Genomic DNA, 17,890 nt, shown 5'->3' on the forward strand with positions numbered 1-17,890 from the left:
GCCTTATATAAAGAGATTTCACAGTTTTTCTTCATGGAATCTGCAGAGAGGGCCAGAGGGATCATAAAGCTCTGGAAAATATTCATTAATATACTTTCTGAATGTAAAAGAAATAGTAAAGAGCTTATGCATTCTTTGAAACGGCTGTTAAAATGAATGACATGGAACAACTATATCTACTTGCCCAAATTCCATAATTTGCAGAAATGGCAGTTGTAAAAGCAGTTATATTCATTCATTTGGCCAACACGTAAGAGGTGCCTACTCTTTATTCTAAGCATGGTCTCTGCCCTTGAGCAGCTCATAGCATACTAGGGGACATAGGCTTTTAAACAGTGTAGGTTGCAGGGAAACATGCTGCTGTGATGAACGGGAGACTCTTTGCAAGAAAAAGTGGCAAACACAAGACAGATCATAGTACCTAGACTTGAGGGTGACATGACCTCCTACTTAACAAAGTACTAGGAAGCCTAGTATCTCATACTTGTACAACAGTTATTTTGTTTAAAGCTCTATTTAGGTTGCTTATATGTAGTAACTCATTTAATCTTCTCTCCTACCCTGGGTATCAGCTATTAAAATAAGCCCCATTCATAGACAAGGAATCTGAGCCAATGAGATGGTAAGTACCCTGTCCATGATCATGGCAAGGAAGAAGTAGAGCCAGGACCATGAATCCAGTCAGCCCACATCCAAAGCATCTCTATACTGGGTAAGAAAGACAAAATCAGGCACTGCCTTTCCTTTGTTCTGTCTTTGTCTCCTTCAGACTTTTGCCAAGTTCCAAACATTTTTTTAATTTATTGTACTAATAGCAGTGTAATAGTTTTAACAAAAAGAACCTTATCTATAATCTCATTGCTCAATAAATCCCTGACTCTTAGATATCATTATTTGTTCCTTTGTTCTGATGATAGTCTTTATCAGAGCAGATTTTTTCTATCGTTCTCCTATGGGGGTCTAAGGATGGCTGCTCTGAACCACCTTTCTTTTTTCCCATTCCTAGCCTATGCTCTCTCTGGTTACCCTTTATCCATATCTCAGCACCTACTTAGAACCCACTATATTTCTGAGAAGTTCGAAGTAATGGCCCATTTCAGCACTGAGTGGGACTCCTTGCCCCGCAGAAACTCCCACAGTGGTAGCATCCTTGATACATAGAGGACTTGAGGAGGGAACATCCTCATCAGAGAGCATGTGTATTAATTATCTACTGCTGCTTGAGAAATTACCCTCAAAACTTAGTGGCTGAAAACAACATTATTATCTCAAGGTTCAAGAGTGGTTTAGCTGGATGTTTCTGTCTCAGGGTCTTTCATGAGTTTGCACGGCCTATGTTGAGCAAGGTTGCAGCAACTGAAGGCTTGACTAAGGTAGAAGAATCTCCTTCTGAGTTTGCTCATATGGGTGTCAGTAGGAGACCTTAGTTTCAAATCAATGGGCCTCTCCATAGGGCTGTTTCCAATATGTTAGCTAGCTTCCCCCACAGTGAATGATGAGAATGAGAGAACCAGCCAGCAACCAAGATGGAATTCCTAATATATTTTATATACTAATCTCAGAAGTGAGATACTATCACTTCTTATCATTTGTTAGCCAGCCCTAGTATGAAGTGGGAGGGAACTGCACAAGGGTGTGAAATACCAGGGGTGGGGTTCATTGGGGACATCTTAGAAGCTGGCTACCGTACTTGGGCAGGGACCAGGGGTGGGTGGAGCAGCCAGAATTCTGTGTTTGCATCTTAATTTGTGTGAATGGTGAAATGGTAGTTGAAAGAGCAAGTGTATTCATTCACTTGACCAACATTTAGGGGGTTCCTTCTCTGCACATTTTTGCAATGTACAGTATATATAATTGTACATGGCAGCCCAGGTGGCAGTCCCTCACCAAGGGCGTTTGTCCTTGGCATTCTTCCATTACCTGTTAGGAATTCATTTATTCATGCATTCAACAAACTTTTTTTTTTAAATTAAGTTTATTAAGTTTTAAATGTTAATTCCAGTGTAGTTAGCGTACTATAAATAACATATAGTTATATCAGTTTCAGGTGTACAATATAGTGATTCAACAATTTTATACAGTACTCAGTGCTCATCATAATATGTGTGCTTTTTTTTTTTTTTTTTGAGATTTTTAAAAAAGTTATTTGTAAGAGAGAGCACAAGTCGGCAGACTGGCAGGCAGAGCAGAGAGAGAAGCAGGCTCCCCACTGAGCAAGGAGCCTGATGCAGGACTCCATCCCAGGACCCCGGGATCATGACCCGAGCCAAAGGCAGCCGCTTAACTGACTGAGCCACCCACGTGTCCCGATACATGTGTTCTTAATCCCCATCACTTTTTTTACACTCCCTTCACCTGCCGCCTCTCTGGTAACCCTCTTTTGCATAAAACATTTTTTCTTTTTCTTTTTTTTATTTTCTTTTTTCTTTTTTATTTTTTTTTAAAGATTTTATTTATTCATCTGACAGAGAGAGATCACAAGTAGGCAGAGAGGCAGGCAGAGAGAGAGAGAGAGAGAAAAGCAGGCTCTCCACTCAGCGGAGAGCCGGATGCGGGACTCGATCCCAGGACCCTGGGATCATGACCTGAGCCGAAGGCAGCGGCCCAACCCACTGAGCCACCCAGGCGCCCCTAAAACATTTTTTAAACACCTGGTACATGCCTCTGTGTTGGTACAGTACTAAGTAATGGGCTCCTAGGGTCTCAGCTTTAATGGAGCTGCAATTATCCCACATCAGTGTTTTTCCTCTTAAGTATCCAGGACATTCAGAGTGAATACAGAGTGTCCTATAGCCCCTTTCAAGCCAGACTGTAAGCAAAAGATTGTTGTCTTTCACCTCATTCTCACAGGGTCCTAATCTTTGGTAAACTTAAGCTAATAATGATATTTCCTCCAGGGAGTATAATCCACGTATTTAACAATCCTTGACCATTGGGTGCCTAACAAGAATGGGAGCAGCCCAAACAAGGAGCAGCTCTCCCAGTATGATGCATTTTGCTGAAACCAGTGCAGTTACCCCCAAGTCTTTTCTAGCACACTTCCAGTCATGCTAGAAAACTAATTGTGACTCTACCTACTCATGTACCATATTACATACTCAGTTGGTGATAACAAAAATTATAAGAAGGGCCCTATAAGGGGCACCTGGGTAGCTCAGTGGGTTAAGCCTCTGCCTTCAGCTCATGTCATGATCTCAGGGTCCTGGGATTAAGCCCCACATCAGGCTCTCTGCTCAGCGGGGATCCTGCTCCCCACCACCACCCCCCGCCACCTACTTGTGATCTCTCTCTCTTTCGGTCAAATAAATAAATAAAACCTTTAAAGAAAAAAAAAAAGAAAAAAAGAAGGGACCTATAAAAACCATTCTTATTTGCCAATTCTAGGGGGAAAAATGTAGGCTATATATTAAAGCCCAGAAATTAGAAATATAGGAAAAGAGTGAGTTCATGATGATAGATTGATGGATCAGAGCAAGAAATATAAGGCAGGTAAGCTATTTGTTTTGGAGACCAAGTTTGAGTCTTAGGGGAGAGGACTTGAGAAAATCAAGTGAAATCTGTTCGTAACACTGGGCTCAAATTAATGTGTCCTGAATTTCATCAACTCCAGAGCCAAACTGCTGATTTCAAATCCCAGTTCTGCTACTCACTAGCTGTGTGACTGTGGGCAAGTGACTTAATCTCTCTGTACTTTGGTGTTCTCATCTATACAGTGGGGTCTATTGAATGAAACCAACCTTATGGGGTGTTTGTGAGCTAGTATATGTAAAGTACTTGAACTTTGCCTGGTACAAATCAAGAACACACTAAGTGCTAATTATTATAGGAGAAATTAAAAAGAGTGTCTACTATGTCATTAACAGCAAGAGTTCAATTTCATTTATTGGACCAGTATTTATTGAATATATACATATATATGTATATGTATATGTGTGTGTGTGTGTATGTGTGTATATATATATATCAATCAATGAACCTCAACAAACAAATTTCTTGTTCCCAAAGTACTTATACATTAGTTCTGATTTATTATGATGGTCATGAAAAAAATTAAGCAAAATAAGGGCTATAAGAAGAGCTGAGGGGAGAGGTAAAGGGAAGAATGTTCTAGAGATAGGAAATTGTTAAGTCAGAAGTATTTAAAGAAATGTTTGGTGTGTTCCATAATAGCAAGGAGGCTAGTGTGGTTGGCAGGAAATGAGAACGGGGAGAAGTTTTATTATGTGATCAGAGGGGGTCCTGATGGAGGGTGGGGGCAGATCATGGGCCATGAAGCCATTGTAAGAATTCTGGATGTTGCTCTAGGATGGGAAACCACTGAAAGTTTTCTTTTCTTTTTCTTTTAAAGATTTCATTTATTTATTTTACAGAGAGGTAGAGAGAGCCAGAGAGCACAAGTAGGGGGAATGGCAGAGGGAGAAGGAGAAACAGGCTACTGGGTTCATGACCTGAGCTGAAGGTAGATGCCCAACCTACTGAGCCACCCAGGCACCCTGCCACTGAAGGTTTTGAGAAGAGGAGAGACCTATATTTTAAAGGACAAAATAGACTGTTGTGTGTCCTGAGGGGGCGGGGAATGGAGGGATAGTAGGTAAGGGAAGTAGCAAGATCAGATAGGAGGCTGTAGTTGAGAGATGATGGTAGCTTAGATTACAGTCTGAGCTGTGGGGAGGGACGTGGGAAGCAGTGGATACTTTCAGGGTGTATTTTTGAAGGCAGCATCAACAGAATTTGCTGATGAATTGGATGTAACTTATAAAACAAAGAGAAAGTTCAGAAATAGGGAAGCTCTGTGAGGAGAGGAATTTCTCTCTCTTTCTCTTTCTAAGATTTTTATTTATTTGAGATAGAGAGAGATAGGACATGAGTGGGGTGGAGGAGGAGAAGGAGAAGCAGACTCCCTGCTAAACAGGGAGCTCCACTCGGGCTCCATACCAGGACTCCAGGATCATGATTGGAGCCAAAGACAGATGCTTAACTAAGCCACCCAGGTGCCCTAGATTTTTTTCTTTTATTCCATATCATACCCAACCAATTAGACAGTGCCTAGTACTCAACATTCTTTGGATTAAAGAAAAGGCAATTCTGATTTGTATTATACCCTTAATTTCTTAAATTCAATAAATAGTACACAGCAGTTATAGCATTTGCTGATAAATGAAGTACCACAGCAATCATGGTTTCAGCAGTTAAACAGTGAAAAATTTTCCAATTCTTTCACAGAGTTAGAAGTTGACATTGCTGCATTCCTAGCCACCAGCTGCCAATGACCAGGACTAAAAAACAACTTTGATACTTTTTATAACAGAAGGGAACTTTGTTATAAAATATTCATTAAAAACCAAGCAAAACCCAACAGGATATATACCTGAGTATATATACACAAGTAGTCTGTTGGAGAAAAGTATAGAGACCTAGAAAACGGGAATTCTGTCATCTATTTTCACCAGATCATCACAAAACACAATCAGGAAATGAAAATATTAAAATATGGAGATTTAATGAGGTAAAATAAATTATGCAGACATTTAAGGCAATCTATGAAATGTTCTATTTTGGTCATATTCTAATATTAGAAAGCAAATTTTGTGCATTATATGCATAAAATATTGTACCATGTGAGAGGTATAGGTGGCTATATAATTGATAATAACCCCAGGACATGCTAAATATGTAATCTTCCAATACATGTTTTTGAGTTTTAGGGTACAGGGCCTGTTGATATCCTTGAGTGCTGCATAGAAAGGACACCCGAGAACACACCCACTTTTTACTCAATAGTAATTTCTGGAGGCTGGAAGCCAATACCCGCCATTGCCAATTTTCAAGGATGTTATTATTTAATGTTCCTCAAGAAGGATAAAGGGATTTTCAGTTATAGATGTATGTATGGATCTTGACTTGATCCTGTCCTCTGGGGTCTTACTGCACTGATTTCTTTTGGCTGCTTGAATCGTGCTGGACTCTGGTGGGGCTACCTTCAGCACTTTGTAGGCTGGACACTTTTGCCACAAAAAGTGACATCTCCAGGATATGTCACAAATATAGCGACAGCTCCTATATAGACTGGGTCTAGGAGCAGCAACAGTTATCAGTTGGTAAGAGGAGCTAGGGGTAGAGGTGGGGGAAATTTTGTAGAAGCTGAGTTTGCATAGCAGACATAGGGATTTTTTTTTAATGGTTATTTGGGGTGAAGATTATAGGGGAACCTAATGTTCCCTCAGGTTAGCCACAGTACTGCCACAGTTCCCATTGCCTTTGACTGGGCATTAATGAAGCTCCTACTCGTTCTGATAGCTCCTCCTCCTTTCACCTCTCTCCCCAGTATCCCAGGGCGTGAGAAATGGCGTGGAGCTCCTGGGTAGCCGTGTACATTCTAGGCCAGAGCGAACCAAAAGACAGAACATTCTTGTTGCACTGTAGCGTAGTCTGGGTTAGCCTTTGCGAACTCTCCAGGATAGTGCGAACTTTTCTCTTCTTGGGTGCATGTGGGCACCGTGCATCCGAGTTTTGGCTGGTATGTCAACAGGGTCAGTCCCAGTAGCGTACTTTGCAGACTCTTTGAGGCAAGTCCAGGGCTGCAGTGGATGGGCGTAGAACGCCGCACCCAGTTCCGTCTTAGGGCAACTCCCACTACCCCCAGCCAACATTTCCCTTTAATGCGCGTGCCCGTCAAGGTCCCCGCGTCCCTTCCCCTCAGGTCGTCTCGTCAGCCTCTGTTTCCCTCTCCTCTCCTGTGTCCCTGCCTTCGCTTCTCCATGGCACTGCCCTCGCCCACCCCCGCCACTGCTCACTTGCGGGACTCGGCTGTCACTTTACTTTTCCGCGCCGCCTCCCCGCCCCCTCGCCAGGCCGGCCGGGCAGCCCCGCTGTGCGCGCGCCCGCCCCCGCCCCCTCGCGGCCGCGCGCGGGGAGGAGGCGGGGCCGAGCGGCCTTGGGGTGCCGGGAGGCGCGCGGCGCGGCACGGCCGACGTGGGGCTCGCGCTCTCGCGGTCTCTCCCGGGCGGGCACGCGGGGACGCGCACTCGCGGGCGCGCGCGCGGACGGCCGGGCGGCGGCAGCGTCTCACGGAGCTGGTGGCTTCACTTTCCAGGACTCGGGGGCGGCCACAGCAGCAGCCGCGGGCAACAGCCTCGGGAGCCGGAGCTGGAACGGCCGCGGGCGGCGGCGGAGGCGCTGAGGGTGAGTCCGGGCGGGCGCGAGCGCGGCGGGTACAGGCGTGGCCGGGCGGCCGGGTGCGTGGTGCGCGGGTCCGGCTTTCGGTGACTAGACGGTCTGCGGGGACACCCCGTCCTCGAGGCCTCCCAGCACCCCCGCCCCCGAAGCCCTCTCTCCCCGCGCTTGGGCTGGAGTCCACGACCTGCGCGGACGCCCCTCCCTCAGGTATTCGCCCGGGCCTCGCCGGTGCCCCCCCCCATCCGTCCCCGTCCCCGGCGTCCTCCCTCTGGCGGGCTTCCCCCCCAACCTTGCCTCCACGTCGCAGGTCTCTGCTTACACCGCTTGCGCCCTAGTTCTTTCCCCTGTTCCCCGGCGTGCCCCATTCCCTGCGCCCCCTCCCGCGAGCCTCCTTGCCCCGGTTTCTCGCCCTTTCTACCCCTCCCCCCTTTCATTCCCCCCCCCCCCCGCCTCGTCCCTCCCTGCCCATCTTCTACCCCCTTCCGTTCTCAGTTCCCCATCCTTCGCCACCCTCCCAGCCCCTTTCCTCTCCCAGCCGCATCCTGGAACTAAGTCTTTGCAAAAGTACTGGATAAATGTCACGGTGGGAAGTGCCCGGCTTGATCTTTTGCTATTTTCCCTAATTGCATAATTGCTGCACATGGTGTCTCTCCCGGTGAGTGCCGGGTCTGGCTCCCCCGCCGCCGCACCCCCGCGGCCCTCCTGGAGAAGACCTTGTGGGGTGTGTTTGTGTATACCCTGGTGTGAAGTGTGTGTTGTGTTGGTCTTTTGTGAAGCCTAGCGCTTGTCACAGTTTGGAGCTGAAGCCCATTTTTTTCTGGTCTCTTCTCTGCAGCCCCCCTTGGCCTGGTTTGAAACTGGATTCCCTCGGCCCTCCTCCCTCCACTTCTCCCCCTCTCTTCTCTCATAATGTTTTGATCCTTTTGCCCTTTACCATTTCTAATGAAGATAAAGCGTAGCTTCTTGTGGCTTTTTCCCCCCCACGACCAACCAGAAATGTCCAATCCATCTTCCCTTAAGGAAATTAAGGCCGTTTTAGAAAGACATCATCCTGTGCTCGGTGGCTGTTAGACCTATTTGCATGTTTTCAGGATTCATCGTTTTATATTGTGTATTCTTGAGAGTCTACTCAGATATTTTTATTTAAAAGTACAAAAGGAAGTCCTAGGGTTTACCTTGAGATTATCTAGCGCTTTGGGAAGATTTTAAGCTCTTCTTAGTTTTTTTTTTTTTTTTTTTTTTTAATCCTCTATTCTTTAAAAAGTGTGTTCCTGAATATGTGGTAACAATTCATTCTGGACCTTGGGATTTAAATAATTGTCTCAGCAATTTGGATGCTCTGGCTCTTTAGCGTTTTGTATGTGGGTTGATGCTGATGATGTAGTGTTTTCATATAATGTCATACCCCATTTTATCTCCCCCAGAACATAGCGCCTTTTCCTCAAAAATTGTGTTTTATTTTACATTTTAAGAAAGTTTAGAAATTTTAGTAGGAAGACAAATAACAAGATATTACATGACAGAATTAGGCGTTTTCTTGTTGTAAAAGCTCAAATGAACATTGCAATTTTATACCATAAAATACAGTTATAAGGCTTATCTGGATAGTAATCAAATTTATGAAGTTACCGTAGTTGCTTTTACTTATCAGTTATGTTTATAACCAAATCATTTCGTTTTTATGGAACAAGTGAATTTCATTTACTATATTGTTGATTTCCAGGACTGTAATTACCACATAGAGTGCATAGCTAATAGAGGCTTAATTTGTGTGTTGAAGAAGGAACAATATCTAAACTCTAAATATAACACATTTTTTGAGGAAAGTCTATTTTATGTTTATAAGCCAAGTTTTAGTTTGAGTCTATATTTAAAAATGTAGATTTAAATATCTTACTAGCTTTGAAACTATCATTGAAGAAGAGCTCTATGTTTATAACCCTGGAATTTAAATTTATCTTCCTTCTAGATTAGATGATTTGATCAAATTAGCTAATTAGGAATTAATCTTAAAGATAATCTTAAAATGCTGATTTATAATATAGCTTTAAAGAGTTTTAATTCATGACTTTTTATTCATTTATACTTTGAAAAGACAAAACACCAATTTTATATTTATAGCTAATTAAAGTGCTTGTAGACTGCTTTTTCTTCATAAAAATTAGTTGCTACCTGAGTGGTACAATAACTTTTTTCCTAATACTTTTTTCTGTAATTAGGCATTTAAAGACCAAAATCAGTGGAAATTTGCCTTACTCTTGATATTTGAAAAAGACATGAAAACTTTGTTTCTAAAAGTTTCTGTAGTGTTTATTAGTGGTCTCTGATGAATTAATCATCTTTACATTAACATTTGGATGAAATAAAGTGAGGTCAAAAGTGGAAATAAAATTTTTTCTGTATGGTGAAACTATAGAAATTATACGTCTATTTGGGTTTCTCTTTATGGAAAGTAGTGAAACTTAAGAGTATATATCATCATCAGTTTATGTGAAGTTCAGAGATGGACAAGATGTGGTCTTAGAGGTTAGGGTAGTGACAGGAGAGACGAATATGCTGTGTTTCTTGGCCTGGATACTGGTAACACAAGTGTGTTCAGTACATGACAACTCATTGGCCAACACTCACCATTTGTGTACTGTTCTATATGTATATTACAATTTAAGAATTTTCCTTAAGGATTTCCTCTAATACCCTCTATTGGCGTTCTTTTAGTATCCACATATTCAGTACTTCTCCATTTTTTTCTAAACTCCATCAGCCAAACACACTGAGACCCAAGCCCATTTGTTAATAACCACTTTGTGGAGTTATAATCCATATACTGCAATACTCACCCTTTCAAAATAGATAGTATACTAAGTGGTCTCAGTATATAGTCACAAGGATGTGCAACCATCACAACTATCTGTTTTTAGAACATTTTCAGCACCTTAAATAGAAACACCATACCTATTAGCACTCACTCCCTATTTGGATATTTTTTTTTTTTTTAAGATTTTTTATTTTATTTATTTGACAGAGAGAAATCACAAGTAGGCAGAGAGGCAGCCAGAGAGAGAGAGAGGGAAGCAGGCTCCCCGCTGAGCAGAGAGCCCGATGTGGGACTCGATCCCAGGACCCTGAGATCATGACCCGAGCCGAAGGCAGCGGCTTAACCCACTGAGCCACCCAGGCGCCCCCTATTTGGATATTTTTAATCATTTCTTTTTAAATTTATTGAGTTAGTAATCTCTACACCCAGCATTAGGCTCAAACTTGCAACCCTGAGATCAAGAGTTGCATGCTCTACCAACTGAGTCAGCCAGGTGCCCCATAATAGTACTTTTCAGTAGTTCTCTGGAGAGACTAGTTTTAGTTTTCCTATATTCTGAAGCAATTTTCAAAATTTGGGCTTCAGATTATAGCTCAGATTGAATCATTGAGTAATCCTTCAAGTAGTTATATGCTCATTGCAGTATTGGCATATAAATGTACATAAATAAGAACATTAAGAAGAATATATGTATACTATATATATACCTGTAACTCTATAAATGTATATATATAAATGTGTATAATTAAAGTAATATATAATTGAAACTGAGGGCATAGTTTATTAAGCTGAGGCTCCAGGTTCAGTAAAAAAGAATTTCATTTCATTTAGATTTCCCTATATTTGTCATGTAATGGATTGCTTCTGGTTTAGGATGTATAAAATGAGTTCTCACTCATTCCACATTTCTTAAAATATTGCCAACAGCATTTTGCTATATCCAAGGACCTTTCCCTAGAATTGGTCTCTTTCTGACTTCCATGCACATCTGTTCTAACATGCTCTTATATATACATACTTACTAAATTTTAAACTTGTGATATATTTTAATTGAAAGAAGTAAGCTGGAAAAAAAATCAATGTTAAATCCAAGGGTAAGAATTAAAGTGAAATAAAAATGAAAAAAAAAAGCAAGAAATATGTTAGGACTGTTAGAGCTAGACATGAAACATACTGATATAAAATTTCAGTATTCTATTAAGTGACTTTAGTGCTCATAAAAGGTGTCACAGCTGTGGAGACTGATGCTCTCCATTTACAGAATAGGTAGAAGAGCAGGCAGATTTCTCTGTCAGTGTGTTTCAGAGCTGCTTGTGCAGATCTGTTTTATTTGGCATGGGGGATGGGATGTTGGAGTTGAGAGGGGTGATGGTGTGCTTGTGTGTCGTCTCATGGAAGGCATTCAGTATTTTCTGTTGACTGTTCACCTCTCTTCCATTCTCTTACATTGCTTTTTGGTTTGTCTTACCATAAAAACTTTAATCCATTAAAGATTTGTATTATGAAATCACTTTGATTTAGAGCAAGCAGTAAGTTAAATCTTGGGTGATGATGCATTTTCATCATTGTCAACTAGCTGTATATTTAGACTAATTATAGTAATAAATACCAGTGCTTTATTTGAGGTACTTTCTTTTACAAAGTGGTTATTAGGTGACAGTAACATAGTGAGCACAAGGCTCTTTAGAGTCTGGACATTGATTTGTTAGTTTTGTTTTGAATTTGTCAGTACATTCTAAGCTAGTTTGGTCATAAGGGATCTGTTCATAGAAATCAGACTCAGAAATTGATTATGATGGGTTGACAGTTGAGAAGGGATATCCCTTCTCACTTACTAGAATTTTTTGTGTCTGCTATCCAGGTTGTAGCTGCAGCTATATGTCAAGGTATTAAGAAAGTTGAGTTGATAATCAGAGCTGTGTGGGGAGCATGAACTCAGAGCAAAGGGAACTTGAAAGCCTTTAGGAATATTTTATCCAAGGCTGGGAGGGGGGTAGGGGAGTCCCTCAGCATCTCAAGACAGTGTCCATTTCTTGTGAAACAGGGTTGCTTGGTATATTGCTTGATCAATGCTGACACCATCATGTGGTTCAGTTTTCATTTAGAATCATGTGGGCCTCTGTGTTCTTTTGTGTTCTTCTGTTACCAGAGATAACAGTTGACTAGTTTGGAGGATTTGAATTTAGTAGTTTTCAGAATATTTAGAGTTGTACAATATCACCATTATCTAATTTAAGAACATTTTCATCACCCCAAAAGAATACTTCATACCTATTAGCACTCCTTTACCCATTTTTCCCTCATTCCTAGTCCTGGCAAACACTTACCGACTTCTCGGTCTCTGAGAATTTTCCTATTCTGGACAGTTCATGTAAATGGAAACATATAGTTGTCTTTTGTGACCTGCTTCCTTCACTTAGTGTAATGTTTTTAAAGTTCATCCATGTTGTAGTGTGTATATATTGTGCTTCATTACTTTTTATAACTGAATAATATTCCATTGTGTGGCTGTATACCATTTGGTTTATCCATTTATTAGTGGATGTTTGAGTTGTTTCCTCTTTTGGCTTTATGAGTAATTTTTAAAAAAGATTTTATTTATTTATTTGAGAGAGGAAGAGAATGAGAGAGAGCGAGCATGAGAGGGGGAAGGTCAGAGAGAGAAGCAGACCCCCTGCTGAGCAAGCAAGGAGCCCGATGCGGTACTTGATCCTGGGACTCCAGGATCATGACCTGAGCTAAAGGCAGTCATTCAAGCAACTGAGCCACCCAGGTGCCCAAGCTTTATGAATAATGTTACTGTGAACATTTTGTGTGTATATTTTGTGGTTTTCATTTTTTTTCCTAGGTACATTTTGAGAGAAAAGTTTTGGCAACTCCCAGAGCTGATTTGTGAGTGGCAACCGTATTCATTGTATATTAGCTTTGCTTCTACTTTGAGGTTTACTTTTTCTCTATTCTAGAGGTAGTCCTCCCATAATTAAATAATTGATTTTTTATTTTCAATCCAGGATCTAAAATGTCCACTGAGGCACAAAGAGTTGATGACAGCCCAAGCACTAGTGGAGGAAGTTCTGATGGAGACCAACGTGAAAGTGTTCAGCAAGAACCAGAAAGAGAGCAAGTTCAGCCCAAGAAAAAGGAGGGAAAAATATCCAGCAAAACAGCTGCTAAATTGTCAACTAGTGCTAAAAGGTACCTCAATTATTATATGCCTTTTAGAAAAGTTTTAGTCTCAATTTCTTGTTTTAAATTCTATCTTTGTGTTGTATTTAGTTATTTTTCTGGGGTGTGGTCCATGAGATTCATGGATTTTTCTTTCTTATTCAAGATTATTTCTTTTTTTTTTTTTTTTTTAAATTTTATTTATTTATTTGACAGAGAGAGATCACAAGTAGGCAGAGAGGCAGGCAGAGAGAGAGGAGGAAGCAGGCTCCCTGCTGAGCAGAGAGCCCGATGCGGGACTCGATCCCAGGACCCTGAGATCATGACCTGAGCCGAAGGCAGCGGCTTAAATCACTGAGCCACCCAGGCGCCCTCAAGATTATTTCTTTTACAGTGTTTTAATTGTAGGCAATATGAACTTTTTTTTTTTTTTTAAGATTTTATTTATTTGTCAGAGAGGGAGAGAGCGAGCAAGCACAGGCAGACAGAGAGGCAGGCAGAAGCAGAGGGAGAAGCAGGCTCCCCGTCGAGCAAGGAGCCCGATGTGGGACTCGATCCCAGGACCCTGGGATCATGACCTGAGCCGAAGGCAGCCGCTTAACCAACTGAGCCACCCAGGCGTCCCGGCAATATGAACTTTTTATTATTTAAAGTCAGTTAACCAGAATGGCACATCCATAAATATATATATCCATTGTGTGTGTTTATGTATTATTAATTGAGCATATATAGGAAAATGTGGGTAAAAGTGTGATAGTTTGATTTACTTGACTATAAATATTTTATTCTTTTCTGTAACAGGACAGTGAGTAGAATTCTATTAAAATAGTTGTTGAATGATGTGTGTTTTCTACTACTCCCTGTTAGTAAAGTTAGAAATGCTGAAGTTTGACAAATACATCTTGGTTTTATTGAATTAGGCAGTGGGTCCATCTTGATATGTTTTTTTTTTCTCTAGACAATAGATCTGGAAGGTAGATACTTGAATGATTCTCTATTGCCATATCAGTTGCTTATGAGAGACATAAACTTTAATATTGTTTAATTATAGAATATCTCTTAGAAAATAATTTAAGAGTAAACTAGATTGAGTACAGTTTTTCCCGATTTTATGATTTAATGTTCTTGTTTTGTTCTAATACCTTTTAAAAGATGTCAAATAGGAAGCATAATGAAGGCATTTTGTAAGTTTTAGGCATAGAGGAATGTCTGAGTGTTGAATGATAGTTTTATATTTTATTGGGTTATCTGGGTTAGGGGGTCGTTTCCTGAAGACCAAAAACCATTACAGTCTAGCAGACCTTTGGCCTAGTCAATTTCCTTCTGGCCTAGTAAATTCTCAGGATCAGGAAGAACCTTCTCAAGCCTCCATGTGGAACATGAGCTTCTAGATAGAGATGTTGGAGTGATCATGAGTGGTCAGCAACTCATTCCAAGGGACTGTGGTAGTCATACCTTTCCCAAAAGTGTGTTGCTAATCCCTGACTTCTGATGAAGGAGTTGTGTGGAAGGCAGATAGCCTCAAATTTTAAGCCTTTGTACTAGAACATGCTAGTGTGGGGAAAGGGTTCTGTTTGTTTTTGCTGTCACAGCACAAGTCCAGAGGGCCTTTAGCTGGCTGACATGACCCCTCTGCTGCCTGGCCAAAACACAAAATGACCTGCTGCTGGGAAATGGGGAGGTGGAGTTAGTATGGATAAGAAAGGTAAGAAGGGAGAAAATATGACATTTAGATGAAAGAAAGGAGGTTGGGGTGGGTGGGTAAGAGATACTCAGATACAGACTGTGCCTGCATATGCACAAGAAAACTATAATTCAGTTTCTCAGCTTCTGATAGTAAGGGTTTCCACATGGCATCTTTAGCTTATCAGAAAAGGGAGAGGATGGGCTGGCTAGGTCTGTGGGGAGTGGGGTCTAGATAGTGCTTCTCCTGACTCCGTGCTCAGTTCTCCCATGATTGCTTGTTAGCAAAGACTCCTTCTTGAAGCCCTGCCTTTCCCCCTGTTGGGAGTACCACCGTAAAATCCTTCAAAATCCTCTTTCTTTCTTAAGATTATTTATTTATTTACTTATTTGACAGAGAGAGAGAGTGACAGTGACAAGAGGGAACACAAGCAGGTGGAGCAGGAGAGGGAGAAGCAGGCTTCCTGCTGAGCACAGAGCCTGATGCGGGACCCTGGGATCATGACCTGAACAAAGGCAGATGCTTAATGACTGAGCTACCAGGCGCCCCCAAAATCCTGTTTGTTGAATGATGTATCAAAAGACCAAATTCTGCTTAGGAGAGATTATTAATGTATTATGTGCGAAACTCAGGGTTGCATGAATTTTTTCACATACATGGATCGTCTTTTACTTTATTTTACTGCAGTGTGTAAAACAGGTATAGATTATATATTCAAACCTAGTCCTCCCCATCTTTTTTTTTTTTTTTTTTTTTAAGATTTTATTTATTTATTTGACAGAGAGAAATCACAGGTAGATGGAGAGGCAGGCAGAGAGAGAGAGAGGGAAGCAGGCTCCCTGCTGAGCAGAGAGCCGGATGCGGGACTCGATCCCAGTACCCCGAGATCATGACCCGAGCTGAAGGCAGCGGCTTAACCCACTGAGCCACCCAGGCGCCCCCCCCCCCATCTTTTTTAAGTAGGGGATAAGATGTAGTTTTGAGATGGTGTGTGTAAAGAATCCAAAACAGTACCTGGCTGGCATATAATAGAAATTGGTATTATTGCATTGGTTAAAGTATTAAGTATTGTCTGAATTGCTTTTTGGCTGAAGGAATCTCTCTACTGACAGATTCTTTCTTGTGAATTTGTGATTTTTTTTTTTTTTTAAAGATTTTATTTATTTATTTGAGAGAGAAAGAGGGCATGAGTGGGAGGGAAGAACAGAGGGAGAAGAAGATTCCCCGTTGAGCAGGGATCCTGATGCTGGGCTCCATCTCAGGACCCCAAGATCGTGACCTGAACTGAAGCAGACGTTTAACTGAGGTTTTTTAAAGAGAACATGTTTCTACACAAAATCATTTAGTTCTTCAATTATAGCACATTTCATGCAGTTGAGCACCTATGAGCACCTATGTGCCAAGTGCTTTCCTTGAGTGACTATAAAATGCAAATAATCACAGCATCTGAGTATTTCTTTTTTAACAACACTGCATCCTCAAAGGCTAACATATATTTCATTTCCCAAAGTTTATCAAGTGAACTTGAAAAATACCTGCAAGACTTTTTAACTGGACAAAGTCTATAAATGACAGTATCAGTGTATGAGATCTTACTAGATGCCAAATAAATGCTTTATCATGTTTAGTTCTCACAACAGCCCTATGAAGGGCTGTATCTCCATTTTACAGAAAAGGAAACCCAGCATTAGAAATGTTAAATTATGTATCTAAGATCACAAGGCTACTAAATCCTAGAAACTTCCTCTAGAATATCTCCAGGTAGTTTATGGGTGACAGTACCTGAAGTGACTTAATCATTTATTTGACAGAGAGAGAGAGGGAGAGTATAAGCCGGGGGGAGGGGAGAAGGAGAGGGAGAAGCAGGCTCTCTGCTGAGCAGGGAGCCTGATGCAGGGCTCAGTGCCAGGACCCTGAGATCATGATCTGAGCCGAAGGCAGATGCTTAACCAACTGAGCCACCCTGGCACCCCTGTAATCTGTGATTTTAAAATTGTGATTTATGACCTTCCTCTAGAAGATCTCCAGGTGTTTTACGGGTTTCAGTATCTGAAGTGATTAAATCATTTACTATATGTTTTAAGTATAAAAATGCTGCTTCCCTGCTGGCTTTTTAAGTTAAAAGAAAAAGCTTAATTCTTCACTCTTCCTTTCCCCTGATTTAGTTAATAGTGAAGTTATTTTATTTTTGTCATCTTTGCTTAAGTTCTAACAACTGAGAAAAAATTTGAGAATCATGAGGGCATCTTTTAAATTCATCATTATATCTACAGTGCCTACCATAGGAAGGTCATAGTATTTATTTACTGGTTTCCTTAGAACCTTGAGTTTATTATAGGGATTGGATCTTCCATGGATATTAAGATCCCAGTACTAATCACAAGATTCAAAGTTAGAGGTAGTTTCAAAATGAAATTCCGATTTATTATCGTTAATTGGTTTTTATTCAGATGAGAAGTCTTTTCCATTTGGTGTCATTTTATAGGAGAAAGTTTATCAGAAGCAGTGTAGAGCTTGGATTCTAGAAGTGGGGTCTGGGTTTAATTATAGGTTCTGGCAAATAGCCTTGTGATCTTAGATACATAATTTAACATTTCTTTTTTCTTCTTCTTCTTTTTTTTTTTTTTTAAAAGATTTAATTTATTTATTTGACAGAGAGGGATCACAAGTAGGCAGAGAGAGAGAGGGGAAAGCAGGCTCCCTGCTAAGCAGAGAGCCCGATGTGGGGCTCGAACCCAGGACCCTGATATCATGACCTGAGCCAAAGGCAGAGGCTTAACCCACTGAGCCACCCAGGTGCCCCCATAATTTAACATTTCTAATTCTAGGTTTTCTTTTCTATAAAATGGAGATAATAATGGTACTGTCTTCATAGGGCTGTTGTGAGAACTAAATGTGATAAAGCATTTATTTGGCATCTGATGAGGTCTCATACACCAATGCTGTCATTGTCAGACTTTGTGCCAGTTAAAGTCTTGTAGATATTTTTCAAGCTCACTTGATAAATTTTCGGACAATGAGATATATGTTAGCCTTTGAGGACATAGTGC

General features: G+C 41.1%; 1 protein-coding gene across 3 annotated transcripts in view; it reads left to right on the top strand.

Moving 5' to 3' along the window:
- The first annotated feature begins 7,021 nt into the window (after window positions 1-7,021).
- Window positions 7,022-17,890, top strand: part of UBE2E2 (ubiquitin conjugating enzyme E2 E2) — a 384,658-nt gene continuing 373,789 nt past the window's right edge. The window contains exons 1-2 of one of the 3 annotated variants that reach the window (XM_044252543.1): window positions 7,022-7,182; window positions 13,003-13,186. In XM_044252543.1, the coding sequence (XP_044108478.1) occupies window positions 13,011-13,186 (176 nt within the window). In that variant the 5' untranslated portion in view covers window positions 7,022-7,182; window positions 13,003-13,010. Of the gene's footprint in view, window positions 7,183-7,245; window positions 7,384-13,002; window positions 13,187-17,890 lie in introns of those variants that run through there. The other 2 variants (XM_044252545.1, XM_044252544.1) reach the window with 2 other exon arrangements.

This window comes from Neovison vison, chromosome 6 (assembly GCF_020171115.1).
Source record: "Neovison vison isolate M4711 chromosome 6, ASM_NN_V1, whole genome shotgun sequence".
NCBI lineage: Eukaryota > Metazoa > Chordata > Mammalia > Carnivora > Mustelidae > Neogale > Neogale vison.